This window comes from Desmodus rotundus, chromosome 13, assembly GCF_022682495.2.
Source record: "Desmodus rotundus isolate HL8 chromosome 13, HLdesRot8A.1, whole genome shotgun sequence".
Classification (NCBI taxonomy): domain Eukaryota; kingdom Metazoa; phylum Chordata; class Mammalia; order Chiroptera; family Phyllostomidae; genus Desmodus; species Desmodus rotundus.
This window is the reverse complement of record NC_071399.1, coordinates 28397607-28411618: the sequence shown is the minus strand read 5'-3', so window position 1 is coordinate 28411618 and position 14012 is coordinate 28397607. Positions and strand designations below refer to the sequence as shown.

The 14012-nt window shown below is 52.6% G+C and overlaps 1 protein-coding gene across 19 annotated transcripts in view; it reads left to right on the top strand.

Annotated features, from left to right (window-relative positions):
- MCF2L (MCF.2 cell line derived transforming sequence like) overlaps positions 1 to 13982 on the top strand; it is a 165905-nt gene extending 151923 nt beyond the window's left edge. For 12 of the 19 annotated variants that reach the window (XM_024578945.3, XM_045186612.2, XM_045186611.3 and 9 more), the window contains 12 exons: positions 211 to 303; positions 786 to 911; positions 1927 to 2148; positions 2369 to 2461; positions 3633 to 3711; positions 3888 to 3954; positions 4798 to 4916; positions 6342 to 6416; positions 9931 to 10052; positions 11633 to 11745; positions 11828 to 11931; positions 12066 to 13982. In XM_024578945.3, coding sequence (XP_024434713.2) covers positions 211 to 303; positions 786 to 911; positions 1927 to 2148; positions 2369 to 2461; positions 3633 to 3711; positions 3888 to 3954; positions 4798 to 4916; positions 6342 to 6416; positions 9931 to 10052; positions 11633 to 11745; positions 11828 to 11931; positions 12066 to 12151 — 1299 coding nt within the window. In that variant the 3' untranslated portion in view covers positions 12152 to 13982. Of the gene's footprint in view, positions 1 to 210; positions 304 to 785; positions 912 to 1926; positions 2149 to 2368; positions 2462 to 3632; positions 3712 to 3887; positions 3955 to 4797; positions 4917 to 5170; positions 5264 to 6341; positions 6417 to 9930; positions 10053 to 11632; positions 11746 to 11827 lie in introns of all 19 variants that reach the window. The other 7 variants (XM_045186614.3, XM_024578950.4, XM_053916387.1 and 4 more) reach the window with 5 other exon arrangements.
- Positions 13983 to 14012: the final 30 nt, after the last annotated feature.

Below are 14012 nucleotides of genomic sequence, written 5' to 3'. Positions count from 1 at the left end.
GCAACATGTAATCACACACAAAAAAATCTCATAACATTTTAAGTAAATGTTTACGGATTTGTGTTGGGCTGCGTTCACAGCCATCCTGGGCTGCATGCGGCCAGCGGGCCGCAGGTTGGACACCCCTGCTAGAGTTTAATCTCCTTTACTAATTGACTTTCAAACAAAGAATAATGAAAACTGTCTAAATGGGAGGTGCGGTGGTTTTAGGAATGCCAGAAGAAACTGGACCACAAGCTGAGTCTGGACTCCTACCTGCTGAAGCCAGTCCAGAGGATCACCAAATACCAGCTGCTCCTCAAGGTGAGGCACCGGGCAGCCATGCCTGGCCAGGCATCCCCTGCAGCCCCTTTCCCGGCGTGGCCACCCTGTGGCCACCCTCACTGCCATGTTCCCCTCCCAGCCACACACCCACCTGGCTGCGGCTGCCCCATGGTCTCTGAGCCACCTTCCTCCCATCTCTGTGAGGGCCTGGCTCTTCCCAGACCTTTGTGGTGGCCTACTGTGTGCTGGCCATCTTTAGGGCAAAGGCAGGGACACCAAGGTGAACAGATGGACAAACCCCGCCCCATGGAGCATAGGCTTAAAGGACCCCCACCCCGACACTGGTCGTGTCCACATGCATGCGTGGTCTTATCCTCACTGGTGATGACAGCAGGGAGCCACCAGGGCCTGCACTGCTGGAACAGAGCACTGGAGTTCCAGCAGCTCTCAAGGGAATGGTAGGGATCAGTGTCCAGATGGGTGTGTGAGCACAGCTTTTTCTCCCCACATCCCCCTCCCAGGAAATGTTGAAGTACAGCAAGAACTGCGAGGGGGCGGAGGACCTGCAGGAGGCTCTGAGCTCCATCCTGGGCATCCTCAAGGCCGTAAATGACTCCATGCACCTCATCGCAATCACAGGCTATGATGTAAGGACCGCTGAGGGTGCTCCTGCCTTTCTCCCCATCCTGCTGGAGGAGCTAATAGCCTGCTTGGTTGTGGGTGTCTGCCAGGCAGCAGGCTGAGGCAGGCCCAGAGCCAGTGCAGAGCTCCACCCTTGAGCTTCAACGAGCATGGAAATCACCAGGAATCAGTCAAAACCTGGTCTGACTCAGGGGGTCTGGACAGGTCTGCACAGGGGCTCAGCACCGTGTAAAGAAAACTAGGGAGTTGTCTCCCCTTGGAGGTGCACCTCTGAAAACCTCTTCATTCCTGGTTTCTCCCTGAGGTCGGCATGTCTTGGGAAATGAGTATAAATCTGTTTTTTCTGATGCTGCTTATGGGCCGATAACATGTAACAAGTGGGTGTTAAAGTCAGGCTTCTATCTTTTCCTCTGTGTGCCTGTATCGGGCCAGTTATTAATAATTATTAACCATTAATTTGTTTGCATTTCTCAAGTCTCTTCAGCACTCACATTCTAAGTCAGAGAATTTTTACAGCAGTTTTAGGTTCACAGCAAGTTGAAAGGAAGGTACAGAGATTTCCCATATAGCCCCTGCCCCCCCCCACACACACAGCCTCCCCCATGATCAGCATCCCCACCAGAGTGGGACGTTTGTTACAATTAATGAACCAACGCCGACACATCGTTGTCCCCCAGCGTCCACTGCGTGCACCAGGGTCCACTCTGGGTGCTGCACATTCTGTGGGTTTGCACCAAGTGTCTAATGCCGTGTGCCCGCCGTGGGAGTTATCTTACAGAGTGGCTTCGCTGCCCTCAGCATCCCTGTGCTCTGCCTGTTCATCCCTCCCTGCGCCCCTCCAGCCCCTAGCGGCCACCCGTCTGTTACTGTCTCCATCGTTTTTCCTTTTTCCGAATGTGACACAGTTGGAACCTGGAATGCAGCTTTCCCAGACAAGCTTCTTTCACGTGGCAACATGCATCCAAGGCCCCCACGCTCATTCTGGCTTCTAAATGCTCCTCATGTTGCTACACATTTTAGGGAAATCTGAGCGACTTGGGGAAGCTGCTGATGCAGGGGTCCTTCAGTGTCTGGACGGACCACAAGAAGGGCCACACCAAGGTGAAGGACCTGGCCAGGTTCAAGCCAATGCAGCGACATCTGTTCCTGCACGAGAAGGCCGTGCTCTTCTGCAAGAAGCGGGAGGAGAACGGGGAAGGGTACGAGAAAGCCCCGTCCTACAGCTACAAGCAGTCCTTAAATGTGAGTAATGCTTGTTCCCAGCAGCTGCGAGCCTTCCTGGTGCTGGCCCTGGATCCTAGAGAGAAGGATCAGGGACCCGTTCCACATTGTAACTGAACCTTGGTCACGACGTCCGCCTTCTGGCACATGCCCCTTATCTTTGGATGCAGGCATCTGGGATCTCTGGCACCCTTAACCCTCATCTCAAAACTAACACCTGCCTCCCATTGTGTGCTCTCAGATGACAGCTGTCGGCATAACGGAGAACGTGAAAGGTGATGCGAAGAAGTTTGAGATCTGGTACAATGCCAGGGAGGAAGTTTACATCATTCAGGTAGGACCCCAATCTTTCTCTTTCTGACCAGGTGTTAGGGACTCCTGAGTGTCTTAGGATTGCCACTAAAAGGCTTCTACTGAGAACTGGTATCTAGAATCTTCCACAAAGTTTTAGAATCCAGAGGCCAGGAACACCACTACTCATTTGGGGGCATTGCCCTGGGCCATCTTAAACCTGAGCTGAACCCAGGGCAAAGTACAGGGAAACACTGCAAGTTAGGGTGTTAGAAGTGTCCTTCCAGAAAAATGAGCTCAGGCTCCTGTAGCACCGGCGTAGGTGCACCTGGATGCCATGGGGGAGCACAGCCAGCCTGCGCCGCACTTACACACGAGACCAGGTCCTCCTGGCGGGAAGTGTGTTTTCAGTCCTTCCCTGTCCTCACCTTGCTGGTGAGAGCGGGAGGTGGGTGAGGCCTAAGTACATTTGTGAGTCCATGCAAGACCCCAGGTGCCCTGTGACGGGGTCAGCCAGCACAGGGATGTGCCTCTCCCGGCTGCCTTCAAACTTCTGACCCACTGAATGGTGTGGGCCCAGGGCTATCTGGCAACCCGGTATTACACCACACTTACTTGTCTACAACCCAAAACACATGCACAAGCACAGCGAGACCCAAGGGCCCCAGGGAGCTGAGGTGAGGATATGGCTCAACACTCTGGCTTCCCATAGGCCCAGGGTCTGCAGAGCCCAGCTGCCTGCACAGCGCTGCCCGTCAGGCCCCACGCTGCACTGAGGCAGTACGGAGCCCTGGCCAGGGTTCACGCTCTTTGAAGTCTCCCTCCCCCTGGAAGTTTAGAATCTACTTGTGAGGTGGCAGACTCTAGCTATCCTTGTCCCTTCCCAGAGAAACTGACTCTCAAGGAGCAGTGTATGCCACAGGGTCTTCCCACTGAGTCAGCCATCAGTGGTTGTGCAAGCGTATCGGCTGGCTCTCTGTCCTCTGGCTGGTGGTGTGGGGCCCTGGGCCCTGTCGGATCAGCCCTTGCTCCGTGGGGCGAAGTCCCGAAGCAAGGGAATGTCCAACTGTTTACTCCCTTCTCCGTTCTCTTGTACAGGACTCTCATTACCTATTTCTAAGATTGTCCTTGGAATTTTCCAGATTAAAAGACCAAAGTATGTGTCTGTAGGGAATGGGAGTCTTTACCTCCTGGCATTTCTTTTGCGGGGACAGGCACCAACTCCGGAGATTAAGGCAGCGTGGGTGAATGAGATTCGGAAAGTGCTGACCAGCCAGCTGCAGGCTTGTCGAGGTAAGGATGTCTTCGGCTATCTTTTTCTCCTATCTTTTGCTCTAGGGACATTTTTAAAGTTCAAAGCAATCTCACAATTCTTAGCTATTCAAGATCAAACGTAGCATTTAGAAGTAAATGTGCAGGGTTCGAGTTCTTCAGCCATGTATGGGTGGTTTGTTTGTTTCCTCCTGCAGAAGCCAGCCAGCACAGGGCCCTGGAGCAGTCCCAGAGCTTGCCTCTACCGGCCTCGTCCAACACGAGGTGAGGAACCCCTGTGCTTGAAACACCAGCTCCGTGTGGGAAGAGTCACAGTAGGAATTTACACAGGCCACAGATCTTACTTGGCCCTTGTCACCTGACTCTCTTGGTTATGGGATTACTTTGCATTTGCCTAGTACCCCCTGGAGTGCTTCTCCTCTGGATTCACAGGCTGCTGGGTCAGTGCCAGTGGTCCAGCTTCGCCATCACGGGTCTCTGGCTCCACTCCCAGCCAGAGGCCAGTCCCTGACAGCTCTCTCATTACTTTCCGTCTGTGGGTCGGTTCTTTCCCAGGATGATCAGCATATGACGGGACTGTTCCCAGTAATAGTTCATCACTAGCATTTTAGTGACAGTAGCCCCTCAGATAGGGACCATTGGGTGCTAGAGACTCGGAGCTACAACTAACAGTCGTGGGACACGTGTCAGGCACCAACCTTCTCAATGGCTTTGTCAAACCCCTTCTACCCTTATTTTTCTTTTTTTATACATTCACTTATTTTTTAACATTATTGTTCCTGTCTCTGCCTCTAAGCATTTGTGGAACAGGACGTGGTCTACATGAGTAATCCATAGAATTGTGGTTCTAAAAGACAAAGACCCCTCCCCACCTCCCCCCACTCCAAAATAGACCACCTCCTGCTCCATGGCTAGGAAGGTGGTTTTGTCCTCATTCTGTTCCATCCGGGCTTAGTCTAGAAATGCTCAGCCGCTCTGTGGTGCTAGGACCCGTGCTTTAACGAGCGGGTAGGACTTCGGTCTGGATGCCTCAAATCCTCAAGGAGAGTTTTCAAAACCTAACCAGGCAATGTTCTATTTCTTTTTCAATGTGTCTGATGCCATCAGTCCTTCGAAAGGGAATACAAGAAACATCAAAAAGTTGGAAGAAAGAAAAACTGACCCTCTAAGTCTGGAAGGATATGTGAGCTCAACGACATTGCCAAAACCCCCTGAAAAGGGCAAAGGTGGGTGTCTGCAGCCACTGAGCCCAGGTGCACCGGGAACAGCATCACAGGTGTCCATTAGTGGGCATATCAGGGATGCACGGCCTCCTATGGGCCCGAAGGAGTATTCGTAAGGCGTTCAGAGTTCCCTAACCACCCTGCACAGACCCCTGGAAAATCCCAGACGAGCCCCTGCTTGACCAGACATTTGCCCTCCCCAGAGCCCCCCTGGGTTGCGAACACCCTCTGCACTGTCCCTTTCTCTTCCTTTGTAGATGACACAGTCACTAGCTCTACCTCAGAAAGCTCTGCGCTTTCCAAGAAGCGCTTTACTCTGCAGGGCTTTGCTAACCTCAAAGGTCAGAAAGGTAAAAGGCACCCACCTAAAATCATTTTCTGGACATGTCCCTGGCCAAGGTGGCATGTCTGTCATCCATTTGTGTGGTGATCATTCGTGAGGATGTTCTAGGGAAGGGCCTCTGCCTGCTCCACCCCACATGCAGCCATTCAGAAGCATTTTCCCACGGATTCACTCTCTTTTGCCTGACACTCCTGGGTCTGCTGTACGTGCAGCTGAAGTTCTCTTTGGGGGCCTTTTCTTTGAAGAGGTAGAGGGGAACTTTTCTAAGGAAGGCTTGCTCAGAAACGACTTGTCATTCGCTTTTTTGGTCCAACTCCCCCTCTTTCCTGCTTTTTCCTGTCACTCCCTATGGACATTAACCTTCCCTCTGCAATTACTGTCCACACCAGAAGCTGAAGTGCTGGTGCCAGCTACCCCTGGGGGCCTTTAGTGCCCAGGGCAGCTTAAGGGTCCCTTGGAAGGAGACTTCTAAAAGCTCGATCACCTTTGTGTGCTCCTTGACAGTGAACTGAATGGGAGGGAAATGCATCAAGGTAGCTCAGGACGCAAGCCCCGAAGTTCCAGGTGGGCCTCACAGGACTCTCCGCGGGACACTGAAAGCCAGTGTCGTCCAGGGTTCCTTTCACTGGTCCAGATGCTGGTCCAAAAAATTATTTCCCCAATGTATAAAATACTTCTTTCCCCCCAATCTATAAAGCACTTTTAAGTTGGCCTCAAACTAAAAAAAAAAAAAAAAGTAAAGGACAAATTCTGGTACCGCCTACTTTGCTAGTTATGGACAGTATATGCATAGCTGAGAAAATGCACCTAGAACTCAGAAAATGAACCGAGACAGCCCCCAAATGATGATACCGATCGCTACAGGCACGGCACACCGGCCTCATCTCTCACCTGCAGGATCCTTCAGCCAGCTTAGTTTGGTTCCCAGGAAGCTGCTTTGAATCAGTGACAATCAGCCTTTCGATATTTGTGTCCCATCCCAGCATCAATGCACTGTCTCTCACGGCCGCCTCGGTGCTCTGCATGCGGTTCCTCACTCTCTCTCTTCTCTCCTGTTATATTTTTGCCTCTTCCTCCTTCTGCAGCTTCTCCTACCAGTCCCGACAAAAAAGCTAAGCGACATGAAGTTAAGAGCGATCCAACGCCTTTTGGTTTACGAGGTAGAGTGGCTCGACCTTCTGGACACAGTCTGCCATCCATTTTCCCATCTGGCTAGGGACGCTGTCTGTCTTGCCGTTACATGTCATCTAGGACGTAAACAAAGTGGGTCTCTACTCGCCAGAAGCAAACTCGTTGTTTTGTTCAAACGCATGACGCTCTGGCAACAGATACTGTGATGATGTCATGTGTCTCGGTTGAACTCCTCACACCAGGTCTGCCTGGAACCTACAGAACTACCCACTGGCCAGTAGTGAGAGGCTGCTGGCACCTGGCTGGCATTGGGGTTGGGCTGGGCTTTATTACTCAGTAGCTTCATAGGCTGCATGGTACCCCTGTCCACAGGCCCCTGCCGCTCCTGCTGCCCCCAGCTTTACCAGTTTGTCCCAACGCTTCTTGGTGGAAACACAGGACATGGCAGCTGCAGGATCCCATCAGGCCTCTCATTTCATGGGGAGATGACCAGTCATGCAGACAGATGGGGTCAAGCTCTATGCTGGGAATCGGGCCTCCTCCTTTCTTGCCCTCTCATATTCCAAGGGCAAAGTTCCCCACCCCTGCCACCCAGGGGAACCCAGAGTTTCCTGGTCTAGAGAGGATTTCACTTTGTGAATCTTCTTGAGTTTTGCAAACAACTGCGAAGGTTCCCAGGAGAGTAGACTGAACCAGAATCCCCACACACATTGCCAGAGCCACCCAGAAGACATCCGAGGCCCACTCTGGCCTCAGACTATGCTCTCCTCCCTGGGGATCCAGGCTGCAGGCCCCACGCTGCCCCTGGACATGGCAACTCAGAGGCCAGGGGCTGACCCTCTCCAGCAACCTTCACGCGGATGACACCCAGCCTGCCCCTGGTGCTTGGGTAAAAAAGTCATTCCCCTCCTGGGAAGGGCTATTTTTGTCCCTTATACACTTTCTATTTAAGACCTGAGGCCTCTCCCCTGTGATCTGTCCCTTGTGCGGGAGGCTGGCGTGGGGCAGTAGTGCATGCGACCTTGGGCACATCCCAGTGCAACTCAGCTGCTGCTTGTAATGCCTTTTAGCCAAATTTTGTCCTCTCTGCAAGCTCGAGTCTTCATCTGTACAATGAAGACAAGGCCACCTCCCAGGGTCACAGTGCATGTGGGTGGAAGTCCTGAGCATAGCACCTGGGGCTCAGCAGCCAGTCCTCCTCCTCCTCATCCCCGTCGTCACCCATCATTTCTGCCTGCAGCGGGTGACGACGAACTTTCTGGCTGGCCCCCTTGCAAAGGTTGAGGTGCTTGCTTCCTAAAAAGCTTCATCAGCCCTTGTTTTACTCAATATCAATACAAGGACCATTTTACAGGAAGTAGAGGTGACCATATTCATGCTCACCTTGGCCCAATGTCCTCCTGCAAAATCCCCACCATCCTATGTAGATCAAAGAGGGATGCTGCCCTGGTCCGTGGCTGTGACAACGACCAATGATAGCACCCTCTTGTCCCACACGTGGGGGCCCAGGCACACTCGTGTCTCAGAACTTTCTGCTTATTCCTTTGTCACGTGCTGTTTTAAGGCAGAGATGCTACTGGAGCCTGTTAAAGAGGTTCACCCAGAGGCTCCCGGGCAGAGAAGGGAGTAACCACAGGCCTTGATGCTGCTGTGTCTAGAAAGCCTGCCTTTCTCTGCAGGCGCCAGAGGGCAGAGTTGTTCATCACACACACAACCACACGGCTGTCTGAAGCTGAGGCTGACCTAAGTTCGCTTGGCCAGGCAGCACTGCCCTCTCTGCCCATAGAACAGCTTCACCTTCCTGTCCTCACTGGCCTCAGACTTCTGCCTGTTTTGCCAGAAACCCCACTGTTATCTATCAGTGGTGGGTGGGAGCGGGGAAGATGTTTGTAGCCAGGCTAACGGCACTGTGACCCTCTAAGTGTCCCCTGCCTGGTGTTCTGATTAGTGTCCCACACTGTGGGACAATTCCAGACATGCCTGAGGCAGGTGAGGGTGGGAGGTTTATAGCTGGAAATGCACAGCCCCCAATTCATGCACAGACACAAGCCTGGTAGGGACGTGAGCAGGGCCGTGCTTAGCGCACCTCCCTTTACCCAGGCACCTGGCCCCAAGCAGGCAAAGCCCAGAGGCTCTCCTGGCCTGCTACGGTGTTCTAAGGAGCTTCCAGAGCTACTGGCATCCACTGGCTTCTTTGCCTCTGAGGATATAGGCACACACATGCTTTCTTCCTGGGGATCACTGTTCTGCTGACTGATAGGGAACTCAGTGTTCCAGCTCCCTTTTCTAGGAAGGCAAAGATGGCTTTCTATTGCCTCTTTTTTACAAGGTTTTCATTGCCAAGCTTAAACGTTCTCAGCCTTGGGAACTGGCCATTACACAGCTTGCCCCTTTGCAGCCCTACTTTATAAAGGGGAGCATGCATTTGCTCTTGGCTCGCTATAGTTCCTTCACACACAGCACCCTCTCTTAGGGAAAAGCTTGCTTCCAGCCACCACCAATGTAACTTGGAACTGGATGTGCCCAGGCCCAGATGTGACAAGCAGTCTGCTTATCGCCCACATTCACTCACTTCCTGTTGAAATGCTATTCAATACCATGTGGTGGCTGTGATCAAGTACCAGAGGAGTCCGACTTCAGCATGGTGCTTTATTACTGGCATTTGTTACATTTATTCAGAATCGGAAATTCATCACCTCCTATCTCCTCACAACTCACTTGCACTCCCCACCCCTCCAATGGGAAATGCAGTTGCTTCTCTTTGGAGATCCATGCCACTAGAGATGCTAATGAAGGAATATATATTTCTTTTATAAAGTCTAAAAGGAAAGCTTTCTTCCCCTCGTTTTCTGGCCAGTGGAGATGGTTAGAGCTCATGCAGGCTGGCTTTGTAGCCCGAAGGCCTGGGCTGGGGTCCCAGCTTTGCCTCCATGGTCCATAGAAGCTCCCGTGAGGGTCGCAACCCCCTTACCTCACATGTCAAGAGCTGAGAGTGTGTCTGGAACAGCTGTCAGAAGCCTCAGCTATTCATGGGGGGAGCTCTTCTGGCCCAGTCTGATGGGTGTCGAGTGCTGCAAGCATTCATTGAAAATGTCTTCCCTTCTGTGTGTTGGCTGCAACACAGAGGAGTGGCAGTGTCTCCAGCTAGTGGTCCTTCAGGGTCTCTGTCCTCCTCTGGGACTGGGCCCAACAGGCAGGAGGCCAGGGGGGAGTGCTCCTCCTCCTCTGGGAAGCCCCAGGGCCTGCTGGAGAAGTGCACAGCCATCCAGGGACAGGCTGGCAGCTCATTTCTTTCCCCTGATTGGCCCAGCAGTGGAAGCAGGTTCTCTGGACCCTGTCTCCCTGGACTATTTGCACCGCTGCAGCAAACATGGCGGGCATTTCGGAAATCAGCAGTGTGCCCTGCAGTCTTTACGAGCTCCTGGGAAGAGGGCAGGCTCCACATGGGTGGCACATTTCGGGGCTTGCAGGGACTTCCATAGATCATCTTCAGACGGGCTTGTCAGTGAGGGCAGTCCTCACTGGAGCCTGTTTCTCTCTCAGGTTGGAGCAAAACATCTCACCCACTGGAGGCCCCTGAGGACAACGACGGCTGGTCGAGTGCCGAGGAGCCAATTAATTCCTCAGATGCGGAGGAAGAAGGCGGAGTGGGCCCCAGGAAGCTGGTAATCTTGGCTCCCCGTGGGCGGTCAGCCTGGCGCTGCTGGTCCCCGGCACTGCTGGTCCCCAAAAGCTCCAGCCTGGTGGTCTGCAGTTCCCGTGGCCACTGGGAGGGACTTCTAGGTGCCAGGGTTCCCTGTGGCTCTGCGTCCCCACCTCTCTGTTAATTCACCATCATCAGAACATCGCACAAGGAGGCTCTCCTTCAAAGGGAACCATGTATACCAATTTGCCCCTCAGGAAAGTAGAATGTTCCCATAAGCTTCCTTACAGCTATGTACACACCTCTATCTCACTCTGAAGAGAATAACACTGTCTTAAGGTGTTGCATTCTAAACAAGGTCCTGTTATAACTTGAGCAGCAGGGAGAAGCTATTTGCATATAAGTCGTTAGAGTCAGGATTATGCCAACAGGAATCTACTGCACACTCAGTGCCATCCTGGTTCCAGCGCCAGGGTTGTCGCAGCTCACAGAACACCCCAGAGCCGGGGGGCGGGGGCAGCCACAAGCGAATGGATGAAACAGGCAGAGTCTCGGCATGGTCAGGGTGGCCTTGCCCTAGGAGGCCTGAGGTGAGAAGAGCTACACCTGGGGACACAGGAGGCACAGAGGCGCCCGGGCACTGGGGGTCCCAGCAGGGGAAAACTGAGGCTGGCTCGCAGGGGAGAGTGGGGCAGAAGGTGGGCTCTGGAGGCCAGGCAGTCTCCGGTGGGGGTTTGGATTCTGTTCTCAGTGTAGCAGAGGACATGATTTTGGCTGCTCAGGGCCAGTTAGGGGCCAGTGCCAGTCACCCTGAGAGGGCATGGCAGCTCCAAGGAGGATAAAGGACTCCGACCCTCAATCTCCTGGCCTCCAAACGCTGCAGCCCTGCAGCCCCATCCTGCAGTGTAGCCACGTGTGGTCACATGTTGTCTTACTGCCAACTGAGGCTTGAGGTCCCCCCATGCTCCATCAGAACAGCTTGCTCTTCTCAGGGCCTGCCTCCTCTACAGAGAGCACCGTCCACACATAGGTGTTGAGCATCTACTGTGTGAGGCACTTTTCTAGGCACTGAAGACAAAACAGGGCACAAAACAGATAAGAATCTCCTCTATAGGGAGGCAAAAACAATAATAATAAAGTAAAATATATAGCATTTAGATGAGGGTGGCTGCCATTTCAGAAAGGAGGCAAGAGCATTCCAGGAGGAGGGAACGGCAGATGCAAAGACCCTGCGGCCAGGGGCACACTCGGAGTATTTGAGACCTGCTCAGCGTGGCAGAAACAGAGGGGGCAGCAGAGCAAGGCCAGACCACCAGGAACAAGCTGAGGGCACTTTGTAGGTCAAGTAGGGTGTTTTTTGTTCTTGTTTTTGTTTTGTTTTGTTTTCGTTTTAGCATGGTCAACTAAGAGACCTTCCCCATTTAAGGCAGTCATTACACCAGATGCTCCGCAGATGGCGGGGCCCTGACAAAGTGCTCCCGTCCTCCCCTTTCTATCACTGGACACTCCAAAGGCCACTCCAGCCTGTTGCTGGAGAGTCGCTGTAGCCTGCTTTAGTGCCTGCAGGCAGAAACAGAGGGCTTTGTGTGTCTTTCCCTGCAGGTTCCAGGGAAGTACACCATCGTGGTGGACGATGAGAAGGGAGGCCCCAACACACTTGCCGTGAGGAGCGGAGACGTGGTGGAGGTGGTTCAGGAGGGCGACGAGGGCCTTTGGTAAGGTGCCCCGCAGTGTGCTCTCCCTCAAGCACTCTGGGCATGTGCGCTGGAGCCACTGACCCGCCCATGCCCCCCACAGGTATGTCAGGAACCTGACCTCCAGCAAGGAGGGCTGGGTGCCGGCCAGCAGCCTGTCCATGCTCCTCAGCAAGTCCAGCTCGGCACAGTGCTTGAGCAGCTCAGGTAAGACCCCCCGTTCCATGCTGACCGTGCCCTGAGCCCACCGGGTTTCACAGCCTTGAGCCTGTTTAACAAGAAAGAGGGACTTGAGTGCGCACGCATGGAGCCGAAGCCGTTCTCGCCTGGTTTTCCCGCAGAGTCCAGCACAGGGTCAGCTCTGCTGAGCAACTCCTCCAGCTGCAGCGAGAGCTGCGGCGGCCCCCTCTCTGACCTGCAGGGGTAGCGCCGGCCGGGCCCCCAGTGCAGGAGACCAGCCTGTGAGCCTCTAAGTTTTCCTTTGCTTGGGCTTGCCTAGTTTGGTGAGGGGATGGTGCTCTAAGACGCCCTGGGAAAGGAAGACCCTGACAAGACCCGAACAATGAGCTGCCCGCTGCCCACCGAACCTCATGGTGCAGGACATGGGGGCATTCAGAGGAATGATGCAGGAAGATTCTGCCCTCCAGCCTCCAAGCCAGGATTCCCTCCCAGGGCACAGAAACCGGTTCCCGTGGAAAGACCAGTACACCAAGCTTCCTCAGAACATCTGAATGGACGGAGCATGGCTGCAGGCCGACAGAACACCTGTGCAGAAGGGCTCTGAGGTGGGGCCATCTGCCGGGCCTCTGCCAGGCAGCCAGGAGGGGCCGGGGGAGCCGGTCCCAAGCGCTCTGCTTTGGTTTCCGACACGCCCGGTCTGGTGCTTTCTGCAGGGATGTGCGTACTGTGGGGCTGCTTCCAAAAGAAGTGACCGACTCACTGACCCAACAGCCTGAAGAGAGAGGGGGTGGGGGGACTATTTGGTCTTTTACACATTTTTTTTAAAGCAGGGGTTAACCCCACGGCCATTTTTTGTGGTACTTTGGCCTCTAATCTTTACCAAGAATCACTGTGTTTACATGAAATGACAATTTGATACTGCATTTGATACAAAACTATTTTTTTGTTACTGGGGTTTACATTGCAGCACGTTGTATGTACCCTGAATGATTTGGGGGACTCTCTCATGGAAACTGACGGCACTCTCCGAGCCCACCTGGTAACGGGAATGAAAACACATCCTTTGATAAAACCAAGCAGCATTTCTACAAACGAGAGCAGTTAGAAACCAAGAAAATTCTTTTACCTGGATAGTTAATTTTCAAAAGAAATTTTAAACTATAATTTAAAATACTAACCTTCTTTTCTACAAAAAATAATAATAATGAGGACTCTTGATTTTTTTTAACACGCTTCACTGATTTAGGATTTTTTTATTGTTTTTAAAGAAAACATGAAGAAGCAGTTTTTGCAGGGTCTCATCTGAACCAATGATGTCACATGCAGCTCAGTGAACACCTGAGCTCAACTCACCTCTGCCTCCTTTGCAACCTCCCCCGCCTGCACAGGCAGCAAGATCGCCCTGCGCATACTGTATAGGACCACCCTAATACAGAGACTTAAAGGTGCAGTTATTTTATTCCAATCAAAGCAGAACTGGAAAGAAAGCTCTTCTGTTTTACCTTGTTGTGTGTTTCAGAAACAAATTCTGTTCTTTGGCAACGCTCTCTGTACGCAGTTGGGGCAGATATTTTTATATGTGTGTATATATGTGGATGTGTGTACATATGTATCCAATGTAAGGGACGTATTTATAGCTTCCATGCTGCTGGCAATGTGTCACTTTACAGTCCTCCCTGAGCCCCAGGCCCTACTGCAGCCGAGGCCAGCAGGCTTCCTCCCCCCAACCCCCATGTGCAAGGCCGTCCTCGCCCGCCAGGCCTCTCTGGAGTGTGGTAATAAAACAAAACAAAGTGTCAGACTTGGCAGCTTTTCTCCTGGTGTATAAGTTATTTGAAAAATAATGTGTCTCATAACTTAATTAATATATTGATTGTTCACATGCCGTTCCTGCCATCTCAGCCTGGGACTGGCTGCCACTCTCTGTGATCTCTTCCTCTAAAGGCACTTTAAAACTCCATGTTTTGGCCACTGTTCTTTTCTTCCCCTGCGGATGTAAACGAAATTTAAAAATCAGAACTCTTTATTGTATGGATGAAGTTTGAATAAATATCAGCAACTCTTGCTGTCTGCCTTCATCTCTAAAGGCACAGAATTCCTTCTGTCTT